Genomic DNA, 15438 nt, shown 5'->3' with positions numbered 1-15438 from the left:
AATTGTTATAATTAATTATTAACAAGTGCACAGAACAGGTGGTCAACGTTACCTTATCCATTGTATTTGTTAGCTCCCTGTTTTCATGTCCTCAGTGCAAGAACCAGCTGCAGAGAATGTATCGGGAGACGGGTCTGGGCTTACCGCAATCCATGTCTTGTGTCCAGAACCAAGGGAGGGAATCCGAAAAGAGGCTGCAGGTATATACACCATGGGGCTGGAGGATGAGAACATCTGGATTTCTTATTTGTATTCTGGGAATTGAAACTATCCCAGGTCCTTCTGGAGGCCTAAATCAATTGTTTCCATGAACCTAACTCTTTAAAGAGCATTCAATAACAGTTACAAGTAAAACATCAGCTCTGAGAAATATAAATTAGATCATCCAAAGCAGGACAGATCATGCCAACTCCACAAGCCAACTTTCTGCTCTGAAAAGTTGATGGGGTCTGGAGACCCAAGGTTAAATTTCTGAGGTTTCAATCGCCACCAAATCTCTATGCCCTAAGCTAGTCATACTTCACTCCACTATAAAAAAATAAGGAAAGGAAACTTCCAAATAATATTCTACAATCAGTAGCCAGCTTCAGGATGGGATTCACCAAGGAGAAAGTCAGTCCCACACTTTATTCTTTAGGTCTAGGTCTACTTGATGCCTTAGGCCTACTTACTGAGATAACTCAAGCCTGCAGTTCCTGGCACCTTCAATTCCTACTTTCCAGGTCACGCCCCCAAATAATTCTAAACAGGCCCAAGTTCCAACAGCACGCCACATAGACTTTTTGCCCAGGTTATTGTAAAAAAGAGTCCTCAGTCCTGGTCATGCAATGACCACCTGTGCCCAGCTCCAGATGAACCAGAAAACAAGACCTTCTTATCCAAGGCCAATACCTTCAAAACTCCACCATAAAGAGATCCAGCTCCAGATGAACCAGAAGACAAGTCTGAAAACCCCTATGTCTTTGCTGTCCAGGCCCACGTCATCCTTAATCAATGTTGTCCAACTCACATTCAAGCTTTTTTTTTTCTTCACAACAGCTTTTCTGTCTACATGGCTTTTCCCACGGGTCTCATATGAGTCCTTCCACTTCTGGCCAATCAGAAAATGACCAGTCCTTCCCAGATCCAGATGAACCAGAAGACAAAACTCATGGTTCCTATATACAAGACCAATCACTACAAAATCCCATCATAAAGATACAGGCAAATTATAATCTTAATTCTACGATCAGGAGTCAGGTCAATGGAGCAGGTCCACTTCACGCCCAAGACCTACTGGCCAGAATAATCAGTCTTTTTAGAGCACCTTTAAATCCTACCTTTCAGGTTACCTCCAAACACTGCTATTCAGGTCTCCGTTACTCCCAGCCAGCAATGTTCAACTCCACGCCACGTCGGCTTATTGCCCAGGTCACACAATGACCACCTGCGCCCAGCTCCAAATGAACCAAAAGACAAAGTCTCAAGACGACTATATATGTTATGAAAACCCAACCATAAAGAGACAGGCAAATGCTAAACCTAATTCTTGGATTGGAGGCCAAATTCACGAGCAGGTCCACTTTACGCTTCAGGACCTACTGACCAGGAGAAGCACCTCTGAAACCAACCTTCCAGGTTACCCTCAAACCTTGCTGTCCAGGTCAAGTCCACCTAAACCAATGCCGTTCAAGTCCAAACCACATGTAAGTGTTTCTATCTAGGAGTCTTCATCTTCCGCAGGTCCCATTGGAGTCCCACAATCAGCAAATGACCAGTCATGCCCAGCTCCAGATGAAGTAGAAGCCTGATCAGAGGACAACAAACCCAGGGCCAGGTCACTGAGGTCCAGGAAAGCCTCCTAAAACCCTCTCACCCCTCAGATCCTCATCCCCTGGACCCAAGTCATGCCAACATCATGCTGCCAGCCTCCAGGACTATTCCATATTTGTCAGACCTCCTCCAGACTCCCTGATCTCCCCTTCCAGGGTCAGTCCTCCTCCTCCTCTATCCCCTACTCGTACACTCAGCACATCAACAGGTAGCAGAGAGTCTGCAGTGCCTGGAAGATCAGGACAAATCCTCCGATCCACCCGGGACTCCCCCTCCACCTCCTTACCATATATGGCAGCAGAGGGCGTCGTCATGGCAACAGTGGAAGCCCCGGTCGCGTGCAACCTACAATTCTCTCCGGCAGAACAAACACAACGGAATACAAGGGAACGAATAAAGGAAGTTCCGATCAAAACAAACATTTCTATCATACTCTGAGTGCAAGGAACGCCGAGCCACCCCAGGCCTTGTATTCAATAGACAATAATTACTTATGTCTATGCTTGCTCAGAACTGGAGAAAGTCATTTGAAATCAATATCTGTAAAATTATATAAAGTATCTTTAGTATAGAGACACATGGATCATCATTCCTGGCTAGATCTTGCATATTTCCATTATATTTAGTGAAATGGGTTAAAGGTAACTTCAAGGAAGATGTGGGTGGAACTACAAGTCTCAGAATGGCCTTACAGCCAAAGAGGACCAGACAAAGCCATTACTGAGTCAGAGCACACAGACATTGTTTACTAATGAAGAGATGTCTGTTGTTTTTAATAGGAACGAAAAGGCCGGGGTCGTGTTTCTGGAGGGACTGTATAAGGTGGGGGACAGGAAGTGGTAGACACGTGGGGACGGAGACTGGAGAAGAGGGGAGGATGGGGAAAGCTCGCAGGTGAGTGGGGCTGTTGGCTGTGTGGATGGGGGTGGTCCCGGTCTCCACTTAGAGGGTCTTCTCCTCTTCTTCTGGGAGTATATCTCTCTGCACCCCACTCTCTCCCCAAGTCCTCCTTGGTTTATGTCTGCTGCATACATCTCTACCTACTATCTAAAGTAGAACTAAAGGCAAAACTCGTTTTGTTTTGGATAGTGTGATGGAGGGTTATAACCCCTGTAGGGTGTCTTCCCTCCCCTTTCATCTGTGTCCCATTGTAGAGATTCCCCTTTGCTTCCGGTCTCATAGCCAAAACAGGAAGTGAGAGGAAACCCCTCCAAATTAAAGGAATGTCTGATTGTTACCAGAACTAGTGTTCCCAATGGGAAGATTTCCTATCTATTCCTGTTCAGATGTCCACTCCGCGTTTCGGTATTTGCTTTCAGTCTCGCTGATCGTGGTAAACAGGACAAGTCGAGAAGGTGACTCTTCCTAATGAGGATGTTTGGTCAGATTTGACGACCTGTTAGAATTTGTGACATCCCATCGTCGCCATCTTGCTGCACCCCACCCTCCTCCACAATAAGGATACAGTGAGAAGGCGGCAAGCGGACATCTTGTTACACCCACTGGAGTCTTGCATTTCACACATTTTAAAACAGAGTTCCACCCGTTTTTTTTTTTTTTTTTTAAAGTCAGCGCCTAAAGGCGATTCAGTTCGCATTGTGCGCTATATAAGTATTTCATTCATTCATTCAGCTACAAAAAGCATAGCTTCTAACTCTTAATAAACCGACACTTACCTGTCCCATGGCCTAATGATGCGGCCGCCCGGAGCCTCACTCCTCTCCGCCATCATAGCAACTGTGGGCACCCAGCCGTGACAGCTTATAGCTGGGCACACGTGCTCAGGTCGTGCTGTGCTCTGCTATTGGCCAGCCAATCTTCTGGGACCTGTGTTGTGTCCCAGAAGATCGCTGGCAGACAGGGGCCGCCTAGGGCGAGAGGGGGAGTTGCCTAGGTGGCGTGGGACAGGAAGTAACACCAAAAAGAGGGTACACACTCCTCTCCCCCAAAAAATATTTGGCATGTCAGGGGAGGAGGAGTGCTTAAAGCGGAAGTTCCACTTTTGGATGGAAACCTTCTTTAAAGTGGTTGTAAACCAACATGGGGGGGGAGAGGCCGTCAAGACAAAGACATAATAAGCTAGTATGCATAGCCTACTAGCTCCTTATGTAATACTCACCTGAGATCTATGCGCCCGCTGCGGTGCCTGTACACAGTAACGGCCGGGAACATTTCTCCCCGGAGTTGCTTCTGGGTGTCGTGGCTCCAGCGCTGTGATTGGCTGGAGCCGCAATGACATCACTCCCACACATGCAGCAGTAATGGCATACTAACTGAAGCAAACGGCACGTACGTGCCATTGCTTCAGTGCACATGACAGAACACTGTTGCTTTGAAAAATGAACATCAAAACGGTCTGATGGGTTTCAAAATACTGTCTGTCACTATATAAGCTCAGCTTACTGTTAAAAATTAAGTGTGAAATGCAAGACTCCAGTGGGTGTAACAAGATGTCTGCTTGCCGCCTGCTCACTGTATCCTTACTGTGGATGAGTGCAGGGTCTACCAAGATGGCGGCGACGGAACGTCCCTTCCGTTACAAAATCTGATGGGTCGCCCAATCTGACGAAACAGGGACACAGACAGCAATAATAACTCCTAGGTGTTCTAATCCCTCTCCACCGTAGGCGTGTGCAGGGGGTGTACCTGGGCACACCCTAATCGTCCCCCGTGCATCGTAGATTCCTCCTGCTGCCCAGGTCTGTGTCATTTCCTGGGAGCTTTTTTGAGTAAGCACAGTGAGTGATTGGTACAGATGACTCACTATGTTCATTCACAACTAATGCATAGTAAACTGTTTACTAGGCTTCAGTTTGTGAATGAACGGGAAGTCGCTCAGCACAGAGCATTTGCCATTCATCTGCTGTCCAGTGCAGGGAAAGGGCCTGGGGAATCTCTGTCCTCAGCCCCTTTCCATTTAGACCCCCTGATATTTCACCAAAGCTCCCAGTGGGGCTCCTAAAAGAATTGTAAAAAATAATAAAGTATTGACACTGCCCAACTGACACCAGTCTCTGACCTACTGACACTGTTCATGTTTTAATACATTTTAAAATGTTTGGTTACACCTATACGTGTGTGTTGGGATGCACACCCTAATGCTCTATCCAAAACGAAAGGAAACGTTTTTTTGCCTTTAGTTCTGCTACACTAAACCATTCAACCAACCAATCGGTCATTGTATTTTGTATACTGGCTTTTTAGGACAACAAGAAAAGTAAAGCACTTTGGGGATAAAGCAATCATTTGTTTGCATGCTAAAGTGAAGAAAAAGTGTATTTTTGGTTATGTTATGAAACCAAGGTTGAACTGTTTGGTGTAACACTGCACATGGCCAAAAGAACACCATACCTACTGTGAAGCATGGTGGTGGCAGCATTATGCTTTGTGCCTGTTTTTATTCAGCTGGAACAGGGCCTTAGTCAAGGTAGAGGGAATTATGAACCGTTCCAAATACCAGTCAATATTGACACAAAGCCTTCAGGCTTCTGCTGGAAGAGGAACTTCATCTTTCAGCATGACCACGACCCAAAGCAAACATCCAGCTCAACAAAGGAATGGCTTCACTGAAAGAAAATTTAAGTTTTAGAATGTCCCAGCCAGAGCCCAGACCTGAATCTGATTGAAAATCTGTGGGGTGATCTGAAGAGGGCTGTGCACAGGAGAGAGATGCCCTCGCAATCTGATAGATTTGGAGTGTTTTTGCAAAGAAGAGTGGGCAAATATTTCCAAGTCAAGATGTGCCATGCTGATAGACTCATACCCAAAAATGACTAAAAGAGTGCTGTAATAAAATAAAAAGGTGCTTCAACAAAGTATTAGTTTATAGATGTGCACACTTATGCAGCCAAATATATTTTTTATTTTTACTTCCCTCCACCTAAAAGATTTCGGTTTGTTGTTCAATTTGAGTTGTACAGTTTATAGGTCACATTAAGCCTTTTTTTTTTTCCACAACTTTTGATGCGACTTGACGCAATGCCTGTGTATTCTGCAGGTTTAAGGTCCTAAAGTTGGACCAAAGTAGTACAGGGACTACTTTTGAAGTCGCTGCGACTTGAAGCCGCACAGATATGAATGGTACTCATTGGAAATCTCGGGGTACAACTTGTCATGTGACTTTGCATTCCCAAGTCGCATGACAAGTTGCACTAGTTTAGCCTTAAGGTGAACAAAGTTCTGAAATGACTTATCGTTGTCGTTTTTTTGGGGGTTTTCTTTGTCACAGAAACCTGACATTTTAACAGGGTGTGTAGACTTTTTATATCCACTGTAATTGTTACATGACAGTGATCACCATCCGTTTTAGGAAAAAAAAAAAAGAAGTTGGTCTTGGGGCAGAAAAGTGGGGCCCCTAGAATTCTAAAAATGTTTCAGTATACTTGCCAGTGTCTCAGAAAAAAAAATACATAAAATTAAAATGTACTCAGTTTGTGTAAATAAACAGAAGATTTAGTTGCACAGCGTTTGCAAAGAAATGTGGAAGCTGCACTGACTAGTCAAGGGCCCTCTGTATGGTGCGATCCATCAGCCATACCTGAGAGCAGGTATGGCTGATGGTTTTGTTGTTAGTGTGTGTGTGTGTGTGTGCGTGCGTGTGTAATATATATATATCTCTATGAAACAGGACAAGGGTGCACACACCGCTTCAGGCAAAAAATTAACACCCCCAATTCAAGGTGCTAATCCACAAAAGTGAAGCCAATTGCAGCACAGAGATTGTTTTTATTGCTCATTAGGTTACAGTATTTGAACCTAATGAGCAATAACATTACGCTCTATAACCACCTTCATTTTTGTGTGTGTATAATATACAGTGAAATGGAGTGATTAGACTCAGAGTGGTAGATGCATTTTAGTGAGGCATGCCAGTTCGAATTTAAAGTGATAATAAAGTCTTGTTATTTTTAAAGTGGGGTTTCACTGTCTACAACGTTTTTTGTTCATTTTTTTTTTTTTGTAAAATGACAAAGATTATGATATTGAAATATATAGAACTCACTTGTTCCGTTTTTCTTGCTTTTGGATGTCCGTTTTATCCCAAAAAATAAACTTGTAAATTTTTCTAATGACGGTTCTCATTTTGCCTGTGGGCATGTGAAGCCCACAGGCATTCTCTTCCGGTATACTGTGCTGCTGATCGACCAGCATGCCCCGCCCATTCTATCCACGATCTCGCGCGTGAGCAGTAATGCGCCATAGCGGCGCTGTGAAGTATACAGGTTACCATAACAACGGGCGTCGTCGGAAGTGACCACCCCATTGTTATGGCAACCCAGCCCTCGACGACATGAGCCCAGGCACTGGAAGAGGCAGATTTCGAGGGACCACATAGCAACAAGTAAAAGGTAAGTTAAAAAAAAAATGTTATCCAATTTATTTTTTTTTCAATTTGATTTCATGCACAGTAAAGTATTTTAGTTTTTGTGGGTGGAACTCCACTTTAACAAAAAAAAATTGCCCATGCTGGGGAAATCGGCTTCTCGCATGAAAACGTCATTGAAAGGAAATGCATGCCCACCTGGTTACACTTCAGCAGCACCGCTGCTCTCAGAACTGGTCCCTCAGACCATCGGCTATTCAATGAACACATCAATACTGGCTCACACCTGTCTCCTAAGGTGAAGCTCTGTGGTCAGCACACAGCGATACTGCATATCCCCAAAATTGGAGGCCATCTTCCTTCTGGCTGGAGCCCCGAGCTATTCTCAGAACTGGGTTATAATGACCCTGCATACTCAAACAGGCTGCAGGTGTCTCGAAAATTTGGAGACAGGATTCTGCCTCAGTTTACACTAGATGTGAATTCGCTCTGGATTCTGCACCACATCAGAATTGCAACCTGTCCATGTGAACCGATTGCAGAGTGTATGGTAAGTTAACGACACCCCGCGATCAGTTTTCAAAATGCAGCACGATTTGCAGAATCGGATCACATGGGTGTAAACACCCATGTGATCCAATTCTGTTGCTGACAGAAAAGGGTCCTGAACCAGTTTGGTGCAATTTTTAGCCAAACAAATCCATGGCTCAAATCGCACCCCCGAGATGCCGCATGTAATTTGCACAGGTATGTGCTGCAATTCCTGTGCGAATTACATGCAGTGTCCCGCACTACATGAGTATAAACCCAGGATGCATGTTCCTTTCCACCCAAGACGCTTTCGAACCTTCAAACTCCAGGCCCTAATCTGGGATTACGAAATCCAGAGCTCAGAACACAGCTTTCTCCGCTCAAAATAACACACTGAAGCATCTTTCCCAATGATCATGCCTTTTTGTTTTTATTCTAGTGAGAGGAAGTAAAATGTGCACAACTATGCACATTCCCTCAGTCCTGGGCAATGAGGGCACTTGTCTGTAGTGTAGATCTTTGGCTGTGGAAGAACCAGCTTCATCAGATCATCTGCTCTGTTATCGCTGTAATATAATCCTAGAATGCAGCCAATGTTGCGTTCTCTGTGAATATCTGATAAATGTATTGGTTTTTAAAGAGAATGTTTCATCATCTTGCAGGAATCAGAGGCCCAAAAAAGCCAAAGAAGATGAACTTGTGTATGACGAATCCTTGTCCAATGCAAATATCCCTTCCACAAAGGAGGTAAAACCTGCCAGTTAGTCTTTTGTGCTTGTCTGTAATGTGGGTTCCTGTTCTGGTGAAAATTATTAAAATTATTCTTATTTGTCCTATTGCAGCTCACCTCAAAGTATTATAATGATGAAATTGATGATTACCACGAGGGGAAGTTTAAGGTAAGTCTGTATGTGGTAATGAGGTTCTGTAATCTAAAAGCAATCTGTCTTAAGGTTGATGTCACTCTACAAATGCTAATTGGCTGGATGTCATGCTGACCCTATAGCTTTGGTATATTGGAGTGAACCTTCACTCCCAAAATCGAGTTCTCCCTGCAGGAAGTGACCCAAACATTGAGCTCAGAGGTACGGTATAGGAGGTTGTGATGGAACCGTCCAGCACCCAGCTTTGGTGTTTCTGTCAGTATGCAGCTTCCTCTAGTCTGGACATAGGAACCAGATATTAGAGCAGACCTTACAAGACTGGCCGGCAGTAGCTTGTATGAGAACTGGAACTGTTTATTGAAAACTCGCACAGAATTTATATAGTACACAATCAGTTGAGGCTGATCACATTATCCTAAGTAAAAGCAACTGCAAACAGAAATGTAATTGGCATAATTAAGGAACAACCAACATATACCTCTAGCAACTAATAGCTAGTGATATAATTAACTTGAGCTGATTAACTAGTCACTTAAAGCGGAGGTCCACCCTAAAATGGACCTCCGCTCATCTGATCCCTCCCCCCCTCCGGCGCCACAATCGGCACCTTTCAGGGGGGAGGGGGGTGCAGTTACCTGGATAATCCAGGTAACTGCACCCACTTCCGGGCTAGCTGTCTGCGGAACGAGCGTAGGTTACGCCCCCGTTCCGCAATGCCCCGCCCCCTTCAGCAAGTGCCCCGCTGCCTGCTGGGAAACACACAGCTCCCAGAGGCAGCGGGGACCGTCCGGATTGCGCCGCGCGGCTCGCGCATGCGCAGTAGGGAACCGGGAAATGAAGCCGAAAGGCTCCATTTCCTGATTCCCATACCCAAGATGGCGGCGGGACCCGGCAGCCGAGCGAGCGATCGGCTTCGGGTGCCGACATCGCGGGCGCGCTGGACAGGTAAGTGTCACTATTTAAAAGTCAGCAGCTGCAGTATTTGTAGCTGCTGGCTTTTAAAAAAAAAAAAAAAAAACGCGGAGTCCCGGTGGACTCCCGCTTTAAACCAGCCTAGGTGGGGACACAGAATACTATCAGACAGACCGAAACAATAGGTGACTTAATTAGCACAATTACCAATGGGTGAGACATATTTAACAGAAAAAACACATAACCCCTTAATAAACAGACTATAGCAGGAGACCACCAGCACCAGGTGGCTTGCTGATTATATAAATATGTGTTGAGTCTCACAGTGTAAAGCAGTCATTGTTGGTAATGTGGCATCTAGGCCCTAAACATGGATCCCAGGCCTAAAATTCCCAGAGTCTGTGTGTTTTGGGGAGACGTGAACTTGAATCAGAAACGAGACCACTCCAAGGGTTCCCCAGGCATACACCTCCCAAAGAGAAGTGTTCCCTTAAAAGCCAGGGCCCATAATCGGAGGCCACCCTGCAGTCCCCTCCAAAAAAAACCTTGTCCTGGCTGGGTCTGTCACAGAAGTCAACAGTGGCAACAAGTCTTTTCCACCACTAGGTGTTTTCAGTCTTCCAGTTTGACTGGTGACATAATAAAAATTAAAGAAGTCAAGCCTGAGCTTGTTTGGCTGGGCTTCTCCTAATTCATTTTGCACTCCTGTGACCTGTTTTCAGCAGAGAGAGAGGTCTGAAGACCGCTCTCTGCTGATGTCACACAGATCAGTCCAGGCACCGCGTCATCCCGACTCTGGAAGTCTGGATCCGCCAGGTGCCGGGACTGATGGCCGTCTCAGACTCTTAGCGAGCTGCTGAGACAGCCGCTCCTCACCCCTTCACAGCCCCAATGAGCGTAAGGGGGGCGGCACAGAGGAGGAAAGCTGCTGACAGACAGGCAGCGGCTCTCTGCTCGGGCGCTGAGAGAACCGAGCTATCTGAGATGTTCGTTGGCTCTGTTCTCAGTGCAGAGGCGGCAGGGGATCAACCTAGGTAAGTATGATTATGGGGAAAAAAATTCCCATACTTCTCTTTTAAGTAAAAAAAAAAACTGTGTAAATAACCTGGAAGCTATGCAGTGAATAGCATAACCACATGGAGTACAATACCTTAAAATAACATTTTGAGCACGTCTATAACCTTCTTGCCTTCGGTCACAGAAAAGCCAATTCATTGACTCGTTGAGGCAGGCAAAACCTTTCTAAAGTTTTATAATATAAGGTTTTCTGGGCTCAGACTGTCTGTATATTACTGTGTAGAACCCCCCCCCCCCCCACACACACAATCAAAGGGAGTTAAATTAAGTCTGGGCAGTAACCTGAAAAGTCCTATAAATATAGGAAATGTTACTGTTTATTGAGGAGAATACAAGGCTCCATGTATAATACCACGCAAGGGAACATTGTCAAATTCATCTCTATGCATGGATTGCTGTATCATATCAGATACCAGATCCAGTGATCTTGCAAGCTGCTCAGTGACCAGACACTTTTGGTCCATGGGATTTGTATCATCTTTTGTATTTGTTTGTAGAACCTTTTCAAACGTCTTTTCTTATTTCCATGTAGGCTGTTTATAACAAAAAAAAAAGGCATAATAAACATTTGCTGTGCATTCATTGAATCCAAACTTTTTTTACTGTGCTTTCAGAGTCTGATGGAAAAAGGAGTCAAATTTGACAGCGATGTAGAACAGTACGACAGCGAGGTAAGTGTGCAAAAGGATGTTGAAGCGTTAAAGAAGAACCTCTAACAAAGCAAAACTATGGAGACTCATTAAGCTTTTTCATGGATGGTGCTCATGCTAGAGCTATCATATAAATCTGTCTACTTTGAATTTTGTACAAATTTCATATCCTGGTATGTCATAGATTTATGCGGTTATTGCTAATGTTTCCCTATGTATAAATATATGTAGTGTAATTATCTCCTACAGTGCTATACAGAAGGATACATACAAAAGTGTTAGTGTTTGTTAACCTGAAAAAAAAGAAATCCTGTTCCCTTTAAAGCATGTTATACACCACAGTGCTTGTGCTTTGTCATTTGGCCCCCTCTATCACCTGCAATACCTGGCTGATCCTGCCTGGCTATACCCTTCCCCCTGTAAACTGACCACAGTGTATCATGGCTGCTGAGCCCTGCCACTGTAGTCAGTTTACGTGCCTCTATCATGCCCTGCTCTATCTCCTCTGTGCTCCTCCCGCCTGTCAGCTCCGTGTCTGTGCTGCTCTGCAAATTGTCTTTCGGTCTAGAAATGTTTCACTGGCTAACATTTGTGAAGCCTGTCTTCTTCTTCCTTCTTCCTTCTCTTCTTTCTTCTTCTTCTTCTTCTTCTTCTTCTTCTTCTTCTTCTTCTTCTTCTTCTTCTTCTTCCTTTTTTTTTTTTTTTTTTTTTGTTCTAAGGATTTGCTAAGCACCATATGTAGAAAATGAATAGGGTGATTTTTCATTAATAATTGGTTAGCCCTCAAAATGTAGGTGACTGGTGCACTTTAGAGCTATATTGTATTAAGTTGTGTTGCCATTTGATGTGCACTTCCACAATCTCAGTTTTTCAACTAATTTTGCTTTAGGATGAGGTTATGCCCCTTGATATTCCCGAAGAAGAAGAAGATGATGATGATGATGAGGATGAAGATGATCGTATTTCGATGGGAAGTGACCTAGAAGATCGTGCAAATGATGGTTGGTCCAACTATACAAATTTAATTTTTTTTCTCAATAATAAATAGAGCTTCACTGAAACATCAATACAAATTTATAATAAATGAATCAAAGAAATAGTCCAAAGGCTAAAAAAAAAAAAAATTACCATCCTTATTGGGCAATCATTAGATATTGCTAAATCACCAGTGCTAATAGTGAAAAATAATGAAAAGATATATAGTCCAAGTTATGATGAGGAGGCCTTCCAGTGATATTGACACCAACACCCAAATGGAAGCGTGACCTCCCCCACATAAAGTGTTTGCTTACCAGCTTATATGGACCTCCTATAAATGGGAGGTCAAAGACACTTGCGACTTATACCCAGCAAGGGCCTTTATCAAACCAGGAGGGGTATGAAGATGACAACTGCCACCATATGTGAATTCCCAAGGCAAAGGGTCAGCAACAATCTCGGCTGAAGCCCTCCACAGGAATTCACCCTCAGGATATCCCACTTATTGAGGTTCTCCAAGAAAAAGAAAAAAAAGATGGCACTCGCTGTTGTTTCTTCCAGGTTTTTAAAATGTAATTTGTTGAAGATGTTTGTTTGCAAGATCGTTGTAACTCTGCTTGCATCTTTGGACTATTTCTTTGATTCATATATTATTAGTATTGATGTTTCCATGAAGCTCTATTTAATACTGTAATAAAAGTATGGTATATGCAGAAGATGCATTCAGTAATGTCCTTTACACCACAGCCTAACAATATACAATCGTAGTTCAATAATAAAGAAATTAAAGTCTTAAGAAAAATAGAAATATTTTATTATCCGAATGGTCAGGTCAGTTAGTTTCCAGCATGTGAATGTGAAAAGTGTCTTGGAGCAAATCGATTGTGTTTTCCTTCCTACCTCTTCACCATGCAAATTAATTTTCTGGAATAAAGCTCTTCTGTTATCACTTTTCATAATTTCGACTTGGCGGCAGCATGCAATGCAGGCAGATGATAGCTGGGGGGGGGGGGGGGGGGGCAGCAGGGTGCTGTACATCGCTTCCTGAAAGTATCCCTGCACCCTGCCCACTCCTCTCAAGAGCCCCAAGTCTCCTGATTCAAGCAGTGTGCAGGCTTTTGCAAGCAATTATGCAAATGCTAAAATGCCTTGATGGGCGGGTGTCAGTCTGGAGGAGTGGGCATTCATAGGCAGACTACATTGGCATGCAGACCATTCTAGGTAATGGCCACATGTGATGCTGAGGCCCCCGTAGCTGGGAATGAAAAAAGTGAGATGATGCTGGATGCCCTCCAGCCAGGAAATAAGGCCACTCTTTCTAAGTTGCTGTAGCTTTTATTTTTTCACACTGTGTGCAATGTAATCTGAGTAAGCAATTTCAATACAGGAGAGGAGCCTGTACAACTGCAAGACTGAAGGGAGTGTTTAAATTCAGTATTACCAGCATAACTCACTTTTGGAAAAAATGTAGTGCACCCAAATTTATGATAAAAAAAAAAAAAAAAAAGTACTTTAATAACATGTTTTGATAAAATCCTATGAAGCATTGCAATCGTAATCGGTGCATCGCAATTACAATGCACAGGCTCCTGCATTGTTTACATCCCAACGCCAGGTTCATATTGACTTTCTGTGAACGAGTATGTTGATGCCGCTGCACTTGTGCTGCTGCAGTCACAGGCCTGGTTCACACCTATGCACTTTTAATGCATTTTGGAGATTTGCACTACAGTCCATACAACATGGTTTCATATGGAAACATTCTGTATTACAAATCTACAAAATACAAAAGCACTAAAAATGCATTGGTGTGAACCAGGCCTCTGCTGTGGTGGTAGGATGCAACTTGTAGTATTTCCCTTCACAGATCCCTGTGAATAGATAATATGGCTGTGCAGGCAGAGCCACTTATGGCTGCACATAATACATTAAAAAAAAAAAGGGACACTGCAAGGAGATGCACTCCCTGATTCAAGTGGGGGGTTGGGGAATGTGACCATGTTTAAACTTACACCCTAAATCTGGATGTGACAGAAACCTGTTCTGTTCAGAAAGGTGAACTAAGCCTTTAAGGCTGTCTAAGTCCTGTTAGCACACTTTTCTATAGACTAAAACGAGTATCAGATGCTGGTCTCTCCCAGAGAAACTGCTGCTACAGGCTCCCTCCTTTGCCTGCAGCATGGCCAAAAGCCTTAGTAGTCATCTGACCTTCTCTCTCTCCTCTCTCATGCTCATATTGGCTGATCCTCCCCTTAGTAGACATCATACACTATATTTTCAAAAGTATTGGAGTACAGGAACTTTAATGGCGTCTTAGTCGTCAGGGTTCAGTATTGAGTTGGCCCACCCTTTTCACCTCTAACAGCTTCAACTCTTCTGGGAAGGTTGTTCACAAGGTTTTAGGAGTGGTCAAACATTCCCATAGACATTCTTCCAGAAGTGGATTTGTGAGGTCAGGCACTGATGTTGGATGAGAAGGGCTGGTTTACAGTCTCTGCTGTAATTCATCCCAAAGGTGTTCTATCAGGTTAAAGGGGTTGTAAAGGTAAATGTTTTTTTCATCTTAATGCATTCTATGCATTAAGGTGAAAAAAACATCTGACAGTGCCTGCGCCCCCAGCCCCCCCCCCCCCCCCGTTTTACTTACCTCACCCCTTGAAAATCCCGTGCTCGCCCCTGTCGTCCTTTTCACCATTCAGCCTGGCCGCTGATTGTGGCTGGAGTGGATGGATGGAAAGCAGCGCAGCCATTGGCTCGCGCTGCTGTCAATCACATCCACTGACGCGAAGCGCCGGGGGGCGGGGCCGTGTGATATAGCCGGCGGCTATAGCCGCTCGCTGTATCACGGGAGTGCGCCCGCAGGCGCTTCTCACCATGCGAGGGAGCTCGCATGAACGTGAAGTACCTGCGGGAGGAAGCCGAGACAGCCACCCACCGAGGGACCCCAGAAGAGCAGGTTTGGGGCCACTCTGTGCAAAACGAGCTGCACAGTGGAGGTAAGTATAACTTGTTTGTTATTTAAAAAAAAAAAAAAAAAAGCGTAATATGTTAGCTTAAAAGGCTTAAGTTTGCTTTAAAAATAAAACTCACATTTGAGCAGTGGTATACAGGCATAGGTTGTATGGTTCTGTTAGCTATACTGGGTGTTCCTTCGGTTCCAGCTGGGCAGCAGTTATTGATCAGTCCCCGGCCCATCCGGTCACGTCCGTAGTTCCGAGGCTGGGGGATATCGCAGCAGGGCATGTCAGGCGCTTGAGGACAGGGGGTGTGG

General features: G+C 44.3%; 2 protein-coding genes across 4 annotated transcripts in view; one reads left to right on the top strand and one right to left on the bottom strand.

Moving 5' to 3' along the window:
- CCDC30 (coiled-coil domain containing 30) overlaps positions 1-2128 on the bottom strand; it is a 107905-nt gene extending 105777 nt beyond the window's left edge. For 2 of the 3 annotated variants that reach the window (XM_077457921.1, XM_077457922.1), the window contains exon 1: positions 53-2127. In XM_077457921.1, coding sequence (XP_077314047.1) covers positions 53-61 — 9 coding nt within the window. In that variant the 5' untranslated portion in view covers positions 62-2127. Of the gene's footprint in view, positions 1-52 lie in introns of all 3 variants that reach the window. The other variant, XM_077457920.1, reaches the window with a different exon arrangement.
- A 494-nt stretch (positions 2129-2622) lies between these two features.
- The window catches only part of UTP3 (UTP3 small subunit processome component), a 36941-nt gene continuing 24125 nt past the window's right edge, over positions 2623-15438 (top strand). The window contains exons 1-5 of the mRNA XM_077457923.1: positions 2623-2706; positions 8329-8413; positions 8509-8565; positions 11154-11210; positions 12079-12190. Of these exons, the coding sequence (XP_077314049.1) occupies positions 2690-2706; positions 8329-8413; positions 8509-8565; positions 11154-11210; positions 12079-12190 (328 nt within the window). The 5' untranslated portion in view covers positions 2623-2689. The remainder of the gene's footprint in view (positions 2707-8328; positions 8414-8508; positions 8566-11153; positions 11211-12078; positions 12191-15438) is intronic.

The sequence above is a fragment of the Lithobates pipiens genome, unplaced genomic scaffold, assembly GCF_037356315.1.
Source record: "Lithobates pipiens isolate NorthernLeopardFrog02 unplaced genomic scaffold, aLitPip1_a1.2 Scaffold_27, whole genome shotgun sequence".
In the NCBI taxonomy this organism is placed as follows: domain Eukaryota; kingdom Metazoa; phylum Chordata; class Amphibia; order Anura; family Ranidae; genus Lithobates; species Lithobates pipiens.
Note: the sequence above shows the minus strand (reverse complement) of the source record. Positions and strands in the feature narration are given on the sequence as shown.